Source organism: Anolis sagrei, chromosome 13, assembly GCF_037176765.1.
Source record: "Anolis sagrei isolate rAnoSag1 chromosome 13, rAnoSag1.mat, whole genome shotgun sequence".
Lineage (NCBI taxonomy): Eukaryota > Metazoa > Chordata > Lepidosauria > Squamata > Dactyloidae > Anolis > Anolis sagrei.
In genome coordinates, this window is record NC_090033.1 from 13864940 (window position 1) to 13877439 (window position 12500).

General features: G+C 41.3%; 1 protein-coding gene across 5 annotated transcripts in view; it reads right to left on the reverse strand.

The window, feature by feature from the left end:
- Positions 1–12500, reverse strand: part of KCNAB2 (potassium voltage-gated channel subfamily A regulatory beta subunit 2) — a 122564-nt gene that overhangs the window by 92572 nt on the left and 17492 nt on the right. For 4 of the 5 annotated variants that reach the window (XM_067472810.1, XM_067472808.1, XM_067472809.1 and 1 more), the window contains exon 2: positions 675–794. In XM_067472810.1, the coding sequence (XP_067328911.1) occupies positions 675–751 (77 nt within the window). In that variant the 5' untranslated portion in view covers positions 752–794. Of the gene's footprint in view, positions 1–674; positions 795–9223; positions 9539–12500 lie in introns of those variants that run through there. The other variant, XM_067472807.1, reaches the window with a different exon arrangement.

Sequence of the window (12500 nt, forward strand, 5' to 3'; positions counted from 1 at the left end):
TGAGAATATTTTACTGAATATTTTAGTGACTTTTTGCTGAATATTTTTTGGAATATTTTTTTACTGATATTTCTGCTGAATTTTCTTTCTGAATATTTTAGTGATTTCTTTGCTGAATATTTTTATGAGTATTTTATTGAGTAGTTTGGGAATATTTTTACTGAATATTTTAGTGATTTTTTTTTAACCGAATATTCTAAATATTTTAGTGATTTTTTTGCTGAATATTTTTGTGAATCGTTTGGGAATATTTTTTCTGAATATTTTATTGATTTTTTTTTGCTGAATATTCTTCTGAATATTTTTTGAGAATCTTTGGGAATATTTTACTGAATATTCTGAATATTTTTGTGTATATTTTACTGATTTTTTTGCTGAATATTTTACTGAATATTCTGAATATTTTTGTGAATATTTTACTGATTTTTTTGCTGAATATTTTACTGAATATTCTGAATATTTTAGTGATTTCTTTTCTGAATATTCTTCTGAATATCTTGAGTGAATTTTCATTTTCTTATTTTGGGGAAAAATACGGTAGAGAGGAAGGCAGCTATCCTGGGAGCGGGTGCAAATCCACCTCCTTGTCTCCACCCTACAAGACATCTGAAATACAATCTGCAATACAATTTCCATATTTCTGCCGTTGTTGTGATGCTCTGCTGTCGTCTCACCTGTAGATCATGCCTGGGGATCCCGTCTGCCTGTTGGAGAATCTAGCCGGAGAGTCCGTGGTGGATTCCGGATACATGGAGCCCACCTCCAGCTTCCAGGTCAGCGCCGCTCAACACCCACTAAAGCAAGGAAAGAGGCCGGTTAATGCAAGGCACACACGTCCTAGACCTGGGAGAGACCCCCCAAGACCATCTAGTCCAACCTCCTCCTTTCTGCCAGGCGGGAAGAACACAATAACAACAACAATGATATTATAGTTATATTGTTTAATGTATTACCCTATTATTAGTATTATGTGATTATAATTATATTGAACTAGCAGTCCCCTGCCATGCATTGCTGTGGCCCACTCTGTATATGTGTTTTGTGTATATATATGTGATTTTGTGCATTGAAATGTAATTTTTTAAGTCCCTTCTGCTGTGTTTTTCAGTGTTTTTATGAGTGATGATCACCCGTTCGCCTGATGTGTGTCTTGTGTCCAAATTTGGTGTCAATTCATCCCGTGGTTTTTGAGTTATGTTAATCCCACAAACTAACATTTTTATTTAATGTATTATTATTATTATTATTGGCTTTTAAAGTCTCTTTCTCTGTGTTTTTCAGTGTTTTTATGAGTGATGGTCACTCGTTGGCCTGAGAGGTGTCTTGTGTCCAAATTTGGTGTCAATTCGTCCCGTGGTTTTTGAGTTATGAGAATCCCACAAACTAACATTACATTTTATTTAATGTATTTTTATTATTTTGTGTTTTTAAGTCTCTTCTGCCGTGTTTTTCAGTATTTTTATGAATGATGGTCACCTGTCGGCCTGATGTGTGTCTTGTGTCCAAATTTGGTGTGAATTCGTTCAGTGGTTTTTGAGTTATGACAATCCCACAAACTAACATTACATTTTTATTTAATATATTTTTATTATATTTGGCTTTTTAAGTCCCTTTCTCTTTGTTTTTCAGTGTTTTTATGAGTGATGGTCACTCGTTGGCCTGAGAGGTGTCTTGTGTCCAAATTTGGTGTCAATTCGTCCCGTGGTTTTTGAGTTATGCTAATCCCACAAACTAATATTACATTTTTATTTAATGTATTTTTACTATTATTTGCTTTTTAAGTCCATTTCTCTGTGTTTTTCAGTGTTTTTATGAGTGATGGTCACTCGTTAGCCTGATGTGTGTCTTGTATGCAAATTTGGTGCCAATTCGTCCGTGGTTTTTGAGTTATGTTAATCCCACAAACTAACATTACATTTTTATTTACCATATTTCTTATTATTTTTGGATTTTTAAGTCTCCTCTGCCATGTTTTTCAGTGTTTTTTATGAGGGATGGTCACTCGTTAGCTTGAGAGGTGTCTTGTGTCCAAATTTGGTGTCAATTCGTCCCGTGATTTTTGAGTTATGTTAATCCCACAAACTAATATTACATTTTTATTTAATGTATTTTTACTATTATTTGCTTTTAAAGTCTCTTTCACTGTTTTTTTCAGTGTTTTTATGAGGGATGGTCACTCGTTGGCCTGATCTGTGTCTTGTGTCCAAATTTGGTGCCAATTCGTCCCGTGGTTTTTGAGTTATGTTAATCCCACAAACTAACTTTACATTTTTATTTAATGTTTTTTTAAGTCTCTTCTGTTGTGTTTTTCAGTATTTTTATGAGTGATGGTCACTCGTTAGCCTGATGTGTGTCTTGTATGGAAATTTGGTGTCAATTCATCCCGTGGTTTTTGAGTTATGTTAATCCCACAAATACATTTTTATTTACCATATTTATTATTATTATTTTTGGATTTTTAAGTCTCCTCTGCCATGTTTTTCAGTGTTTTTATGAGGGATGGTCACTCGTTTGGCCTGATGTGTGTCTTGTGTCCAAATTTGGTGTCAATTCGTCCCATGGTTTTTGAGTTCTGTGAATATCACAAACTAATATTACATTTTTATTTAATGTATTTTTACTATTATTTGCTTTTAAAGTCTCTTTCGCTGTGTTTTTCAGTGTTTTTATGAGTGATGGTCACTCGTTGGCCTGAGAGGTGTCTTGTGTCCAAATTTGGTGTCAATCCGCCAAGTGGTTTTTGAGTTATGACAATCCCACAAACTTAAATTACATTTTATAATATTATATATATATTACATTAATGAGGAGGAAGCAGCACCGCCCTCTTGTGGCCATTGGCTATGATGACATGCTTTAGGACATTTGAGTTTAAATCGAATTTCCCACCTTTTTTCCCCCCCATCTTTCACCACTTTTTCCTTCATTTTGCAAAAATTAGTCCCAAAATAATATTAGTAATAATATCTATCTCATGCTCCACGGCCCAGATTCCTCATAGAAAGCATAGACTCCCAGAGCTCGGAGGGACAACCAAGGCCATCCGGTCTGACCCCACTCTTTCCACCATTCAATAAAAATAATCTGTACACACAATAAAAGTGAAAAATGCATTCATACGGGGGACAATTTCATCCTAGATTTTTACGTGTTTCCTCTACTACAGGCAAGCATCCAGGTTCCTTTCTCTCTCCACTTGGTGTAGAATTTGCATGGTCCCACCTACTGTTCCTCCCTAAACTCTTTGTCCTCCCCAAACATCACCCAAGTGAAGGCTTTCATTCAGGGACAATTTCATCACTAGATTTTATGTTTCCTCCACCACTGACATCCCAGTGTTCCTTACTCTCCCCTGTGGTGTGGAAATTGCCATGATCCCATCCATTGCCTCTCTCTAAACTATTTGTCCTCCCCAAACACCAAACACCACGACCCAAGTGAAGGCTTTCATTCGGTGGACAATTTCATCCTAGATTTTATGTTTCCTCCACCACAGACATCCCTGTGTTCCTTACTCTCCCCAGTGGAGTGGAACTTGCATGACCCCATCCACTGCCTCTCTCTAAACTATTTGTCCTCCCCAAAAACCATACTGCCCACCACCCGAGTGAAGGCTTTCATTCGGGGACAATTTCATCCTACATTTTATATTTTTCCTCCATCACAGGCATCCCAGTGTTCCTTACTCTCCCCCATTGGTGTGGAATTTGCATGGTTCCCATCTACTGCCCTTTGTCCTCCCCCGAAACACCACAGTGCCCACCACCCACGTGAAGGCTTTCATTCGGGGACAATTTCAACCTAGATTTTATGTTTCCTCCACCACTGACATCCCACCACTGACATCCCAGTGTTCCTTACTCTCCCCAGTGGTGTGGAAACTATATGTCCTTCCCAAAAACCATACTGCCCACGACCCAAGTGAAAGCTTTCATTCGGGGACAATTTCATCCTAGATTTTATGTTTCCTCCACCACTTTCCCAAAAACCATACTGCCCACGACCCAAGTGAAAGCTTTCATTCGGGGACAATTTCATCCTAGATTTTATGTTTCCTCCACCAAACACTCACCATACTGCCCACGACCCCATTCGGGGACAATTTCATCCTAGATTTTTGTTTCCTCCACCACAGACATCACAGTGTTCCTTACTCTCCCCCACTGGTGTGGAAATTGTATGATCCCATCCACTGCCTCTCCCTAAACTATTTGTCCTCCCCCAAAAACCATACTACCCACGACCCAAGTGAAGGCTTTCATTTGGGGACAATTTCATCCTACATTTTGTTTTTCCTCCACCACAGGCATCCCAGTGTTCCTTACTCTCCCCACTGGTGTGGAAATTGCATGATCCCATCCACTGCCTCTCTCGAAACTATTTGTCCTCCCCAAACACCATACTGCCCACCACCCAAGTGAAGGCTTTCATTCGGGGACAATTTCATCCTACATTTTATGTATTTCCTCCACCACAGGCATCCCAGTGTCCCTTACTCTCTCAATTGGTGTCGCATGATCCCATTTGCTGCCCCTCCCTAAACCCTTTGTCCTCCCCAAACACCATACTGCCCACCACCCAAGTGAAGGCTTTCATTCGGGGACAATTTCATCCTAGATTTTATGTGTTTCCTCCACCACTGACATCCCAGTGTTCCTTACTCTCCCCCACTGGTGTGGAAATTCCATGATCCCACCTACTGCCCCTCCCTAAACCCTTTGTCCTCCCCAAACACCATACTGCCCACGACCCCATTCGGGGACAATTTCAACCTAGATTTTATGTTTCCTCCACCACTGACATCCCAGTGTTCCTTACTCTCCCCCACTGGTGTGGAAATTGCATGATCCCATCCATTGCCTCTCTCTAAACCCTTTGTCCTCCCCAAAAACCATACTCCCCACCACCTAAGTGAAGGCTATCATTCGGGGACAATTTCATCCTACATTTTATGTATTTCCTCCACCACAGGCACCCCAGTGTTCCTTTCTCTCCCCATTGGTGTGGAATTCATATGACCCACCCACCTCCCTAAACCCTTTGTCCTCCCCAAACACCATACTGCCCACGACCCAAGTGAAGGCTATCATTCGGGGACAATTTCATCCTAGATTTTATGTTTTTCCTCCACCACAGGCATCCCAGTGTTCCTTTTTCTCTCCATTGGTGTGGAATTTGCATGGTTCCCACCTACTGCCCTTTGTCCTCCCCAAACATCATACTGCCCACCACCCAAGTGAAGGCTATCATTCGGGGACAATTCCATCCTAGATTTTATGTTTTTCCTCCACCACAGGCATCCCAGTGTTCCTTTTTCTCTCCATTGGTGTGGAATTTGCATGGTTCCCACCTACTGCCCTTTGTCCTCCCCAAACATCATACTGCCCACCACCCAAGTGAAGGCTTTCATTTGGGGACAATTTCATCCTACATTTTATGTTTCCTCCACCACAGGCATCCCAGTGTCCCTTACTCTCTCCATTGGTGTGGAATTTGCATGGGTCCCAACTACTGCCCTTTTCCTCCCCAAACACCATACTGCCCACCACCCAAGTGAAGGCTTTCATTCGAGGACAATTTCATCCTACATTTGATGTGTTTCCTCCACCACAGGCATCCCAGTGTTCCTTACTCTCTCCATTGGTGTGGAATTTGCATAATCTCACCCACTGCCTCTCCATAAACCCTTTCCAATTCTGCCCAACAAACAGAGTAGTAACTAAACAATACTGGAGGAGTTTGGAGGATTGGCTCCACATTATGGAAATTGTAGTTCACCCAGGATCAAGTGAGAGCACCGTGGTCCCCATTGACAATGGATCTGGACTACACAGAACCCCCCTGACCAAAGTAATGGAATGGAATTGGACCGAATTTTGGCACACAGAGCCCCCCCCCCCCCCCCCACATGACCAGCAAAACATACTGGAGGTCTATGGTGGAAATTCACCTTGAATTGTGGGAGTTGTAGTTCACCTACATCCAGAGAGCACTGTGAACCCAAGCACTGATGGATCTGGACCAAACTTGGCACAAAGACCTGATATGCCCAAATTTGATTACTGGAGCGGTTTAGGGTGAACTGGCCTTCCTTTCTGGGAGTTGTAGTTCACCCACAACCACCAGAGAAACTGTGACCTCCACCAATGATGGAGCTGGACCAAACTTGGCACATAGAACCCCCCCCCCCCCATGACTAACTCAACCTACTGGAGGAGTTTGAGGGGACTGCCCCATCATGGTGGAAGTTATAGTTCACGCTACAGCCCAAGTACACTGAATCCCACCCAAGAGCCCTGCCAATGTCCTCCACCAACACCACACTGCCCACCACCCAAGGGAAGGGTTTCGTACGGGGACAATTCCATCCTAGATTTCATGCGTTCCCTCCACCACAGACATCCCAGTGTTCCTTACTCTCTCCATTGGCACCATGAACATATCCAAGAGCCCTGCCAATGTATTCCACCGACACCCCACTGCCCACCACCCAAGGGAAGGGTTTCATACGGGGACAATTCCATCCTAGATTTCATGTGTTCCCTCCACCACAGACATCCCAGTGTTCCTTACTCTCTCCATTGGCACCATGAACATCTCCAAGAGCCCTGCCAATGTATTCCACCGACACCCCACTGCCCACCAACCAAGGGAAGGGTTTCATACGGGGACATCCTAGATTTCATGCGTTTCCTCCACCAAAGACATCCCAGTGTTCCTTACTCTCTCCATTGGCACCATGAACATCTCCAAGAGCCCTGCCAATGTCCTCCACTGACACCACACTGCCCACCACCCAAGGGAAGGGTTTCATACGGGGACAATTCCATCCTAGATTTCATGCGCTTCCTCCACCACAGACATCCCAGTGTTCCTTACTCTCTCCATTGGCACCATGAACATATCCAAGAGCCCTGCCAATGTATTCCACCGACACCCCACTGCCCACCAACCAAGGGAAGGGTTTCATACGGGGACATCCTAGATTTCATGCGTTTCCTCCACCAAAGACATCCCAGTGTTCCTTACTCTCTCCATTGGCACCATGAACATCTCCAAGAGCCCTGCCAATGTCCTCCACTGACACCACACTGCCCACCACCCAAGGGAAGGGTTTCATACGGGGACAATTCCATCCTAGATTTCATGCGCTTCCTCCACCACAGACATCCCAGTGTTCCTTATTATTATTATTATTATTATTATTATAAAATAGTATATTACATATTATATTCATTATATTATATTAATTATATTATATTTCTTCTATTCTGTCATATAAAAACATTAATGTCATTATAAACTATTACATTATATATTATATAAATATATTATATGATAAATTTTATTATTCTATTACAAAATAGTATTTTATGTATTATATTTATTATATATTATATCATACATATTATTTTTATTATAAAAGATCCCATGTTATATATTCCATAAATATATTATAATTTTTATTACTCTGATATAAAATAGTATATTATGTACTATATTTATTTATTATATTATATTTATTACATATATATAATGTCATAAATACATTAATGTCATTATTATAAAATAGTATATTATGTATTTATAATGATATTAATGTATTTATATGACATATAATAAATATAATATAACATAATAAATATAAAATAATAAATATAATATAATATAATATAATAAATAAATATATTATATTTATTATATTATATTATATTAATTATATTTATTACATTATGTCATATAAATACATTAATGTCATTATAAAATAGTATATTATGTATTATATTTATTATATTACATTTATTAAATTTTATATATTTATTATATGTATTACATTATGTCATATAAATACATTAATGTCATTATTATAAAATAGTATGTTATGTATTATATTTATTATATTACATTTATTATATTATATTACATTTATTATATTATATTTATTTATTATACTTATTACATTATGTCATATAAATACATTGTCATTATAAACTACTACATTATATATTCTATAAATACACTATTATATTATACAATAGTATATTATGTATTATATTTATTTATTATATTATATTTATTATATTATATTAATTATACTTATTACATTATATCATATAATTACACTACTGTCATTATTATAAAATAGTATATTATGTATTATATTTATTATATCATATTATATATTATATTATATTAATTATATTTATTACATTATGTCATATAAATACATTAATGTCATTATTATATATTAAGCATTATATTTATTATATTTATTATATTATATTTATTATATTACATTTATTGTATTTTATTATATTTATTATATTTATTACATTATGTCATAAAAATACATTACTATCATTATTATAAAATAGTATATATTATTATATTATATTATATTAATTATATTAGATTATATTAGATTTATTATATTTATTACATTATGTCATATAATTACATTAATGTCATTATTATAAAATAGTATATTATGTATTATATTTATATTTATTATATTATATTTATTTATTATATTTATTGCATTATGTCATATAAATATTTATTATATTAAATTATATTTATTATATTATATTTATTATATTATATTATATTTATTATATTTCTTACATTATGTCATATAATTACATTAATGTCATTATTAAATAGTATATTATTATATTTATTAGATTTATTATATTATATATTAATTTATTATATTATGTTTATTACATTATGTCATATAAATACATTGTCATTATAAACTATTACATTATATACTATATATAAATAAATTATATTCTAAAATATTATATTACACATTATATTAGGAAAAAAAGCAGACCGAATCCCAAGGACAAACGAGAGAGAGAGAGAAGGATCTAGTGTTGTTTGGGAATTAATTTAATAGTTGCCATGGAAACAGCAATGCCGACGCAATCCGCCCCTGGGAGAATAATATAGGGAAACATATATATTTCCAGATGGGTAAACTCACGCGGGCGCCTATCCCGAGCATCGCGCATTGCTCGAGTGTAAATAACATATGTGTGTCTTTCAAGGAGGCTTCGTAGCAAAACGATCCAAAGACGGAGAGCAAAGAATTGCATGCAACACTCCCAATACACACACACACACACACACATACGATGCAACACATGTATAGGTTACCCCCATATATATATGATGTGTCAATCCCTGCAAGGACACGAAAGGTTGCCAAGCCTACCTGGATTGCAAAATGTCCACCGCGGCATCGAAGCAAAGGCAAAAAGCACAACGGAGGATGGATCTCTCAAGGCAACACGTTGGGGGAGGACAAAAGGAACTGGGAACATTCGTCCCCATTCCGGGAATAACTGAAATGAGAGTGGAGTTTGGGGGTTATCAGAGCCGAGGAAAGCGGTCCCAACGGGGCCAAGATCACTGCCGCAGCGTCAACGCGGACGGAGGACGACGACAGTGACTGAGTCAGCGGGAATGCAAAGGAGGGATGGATGTTTTTGTCCGTCCCCTCCCACCCAAAAAGAGCAGGCAGGCGGCAAAAAGGAACTGGACCTGGAAATCGGATGCAAGGAATGGTTGGAGTCCGCAGGCGGAGAAAAGGAACTGGACCTGGAAATAGGATGCAAGGAATGGCTGTTTTCCGCAGGCGGCAAAAAGGAACTGGACTGGGAAATAGGATTCAAGGAATGGCTGGAGTCTGCAGGCGGAGAGAAGGAACTGGGCCGGGAAATAGGATGCAAGGAATGGCTGGCGTCCGCAGACGGACAAAAGGAACTGGGCCGGGAAATAGGATGCAAGGAATGGCTGGAGTGCGCAGGCGGAAAAAAGGAACTGGGCCGGGAAATAGGATACAAGGAATGACTGGAGTCCGCAGGCGGAAAAAAGGAACTGGGCCGGGAAATAGGATACAAGGAATGGCTGGAGTCCACAGGTGGCAAAAAGGAATGGGGTGCGGAAATAGGATGCAAGGAATGGCTGGCGTCCGCAAGTGGCGAAAAGGAACTGGGCCTGGAAATAGGATGCAAGGAATGGCTGGAGTGCGCAGGCGGAAAAAAGGAACTGGGCCGGGAAATAGGATACAAGGAATGACTGGAGTCCGCAGGCGGAAAAAAGGAACTGGGCCGGGAAATAGGATACAAGGAATGGCTGGAGTGCGCAGGCGGAAAAAAGGAACTGGGCCGGGAAATAGGATGCAAGGAATGGCTGGAGTGCGCAGGCGGAAAAAAGGAACTGGGCCGGGAAATAGGATACAAGGAATGACTGGAGTCCGCAGGCGGAAAAAAGGAACTGGGCCGGGAAATAGGATACAAGGAATGGCTGGAGTCCACAGGTGGCAAAAAGGAATGGGGTGCGGAAATAGGATGCAAGGAATGGCTGGCGTCCGCAAGTGGCGAAAAGGAACTGGGCCTGGAAATAGGATGCAAGGAATGGCTGGAGTCCGCAGGCGGAGAAAAGGAAATGGGCCGGGAAATAGGATTCAAGGAATGGCTGGAGTCCGCAGGCGGAGAAAAGGAAAAGGGGCCGGGAAATAGGATTCAAAGAATGGCTAGCGTCCGCAGGCGGCAAAAAGGAACTGGGCCGGGAAATAGGATTCAAGGAATGGCTGGAGTCCGCAGGCGGAGAAAAGGAACTGGGCCGGGAAATAGGATGGAAGGAATGGCTGGAGTCCGCAGGCGGCGAAAAGGAACGGGGCCGGGAAATAGGATTCAAGGAATGGCTGGAGTCCGCAGGCGGAGAAAAGGAACTGGGCCGGGAAATAGGATTCAAGGAATGGCTGGAGTCCGCAGGCGGAGAAAAGGAAAAGGGGCCGGGAAATAGGATTCAAAGAATGGCTAGCGTCCGCAGGCGGCAAAAAGGAACTGGGCCGGGAAATAGGATTCAAGGAATGGCTGGAGTCCGCAGGCGGAGAAAAGGAACTGGGCCGGGAAATAGGATGGAAGGAATGGCTGGAGTCCGCAGGCGGCGAAAAGGAACGGGGCCGGGAAATAGGATTCAAGGAATGGCTGGAGTCCGCAGGCGGAGAAAAGGAAATGGGCCGGGAAATAGGATTCAAGGAATGGCTGGAGTCCGCAGGCGGAGAAAAGGAAAAGGGGCCGGGAAATAGGATTCAAAGAATGGCTAGCGTCCGCAGGCGGCAAAAAGGAACTGGGCCGGGAAATAGGATTCAAGGAATGGCTGGAGTCCGCAGGCGGAGAAAAGGAACTGGGCCGGGAAATAGGATGGAAGGAATGGCTGGAGTCCGCAGGCGGCGAAAAGGAACGGGGCCGGGAAATAGGATTCAAGGAATGGCTGGAGTCCGCAGGCGGAGAAAGGAACTGGGCCGGGAAATAGGATTCAAGGAATGGCAGGGAGACACAACCCAGTCCCTCCCAACAGAGCAGAAGCTGGGGCTGACAGTGGGAGCTCACCCCGCTCCCCATCAAAGCCCTCCCGACAGATGACCATTCAAAACTCTGCCCACCCCTCTTCTGCCAGGCAGGAGGACACCATCAAAGCCCTCCCAACAAATGTCCATCCAGTCCAAGCTCATTCTGCCAGGCAGGAAGACACCATCAAAGCCCTCCCGACAGATGACCATTCAAAACTCTGCCCACCCCTCTTCTGCCAGGCAGGAAGACGCCATCAAAGCCCTCCCAACAGATGACCATACTGCTAATAATCTATATATCTATCTATATAATAAAAGTCAATGTTTGTATGTGGAGGGAGGAGCAGAGGGAGGGAGGATGGATGTAGGGCGGAGGTGTATGTGGCAGCTTTCTGATTGGCTGCCACTGTGGTACAATTTGCGTATGGTCTCTGATTGGCCAGCCTCAATATTCCAAGATTCTGAGGTGACAAAGAGGCCTGAGGCTATGCCAGAAAATTACCAATACAGACCAAACTTGGCACACAGAGCCCGCAAGATCCACTCTACTTCCTGCTGCTGTTTGGAGGAGGACGGACCATGGATGATGGAACTTGCAGTACCATCACTCACTTTCTGAGACTGCTGCGAGCTCCATCAAATGACTGATCTAGACCAAACTTGGCACATAGACCTCTCATGACCCACTTTACGTCCTGGTGTGGTTTGGCCGGGGATGGACCATGGATTATGGAACTTGCAGTACCTTCGCTCAAATGCTGAGACCAGTGCAAGCCACATACAATTACCGACAAAGACCAAACTTGGCACACTGAGTCTCCATGACGCACTCTACCATCCTGCTGGGGTTTGGAGGAGGATTCACCATGGACGATGGGACTTGCGATACCTGCCCTCCCTTCCTGAGACCATTACAACTGCCAACAATGATGGATCAGGACCACAATTCACAGAGAGCCTGCATGACCCACTCTACATCCTGGTGTGGTTTGGAAGAATATGGAGATGGATGATGGGACTTGCAGTAACCACTCATTTCCTAAGACCACTGAGACCCTCGCCAATGACTGATCAAGGCCAAACTTGGCACACAGAGCCCCCAAAACACACTAAATCCTGGTGCACTTTTGAG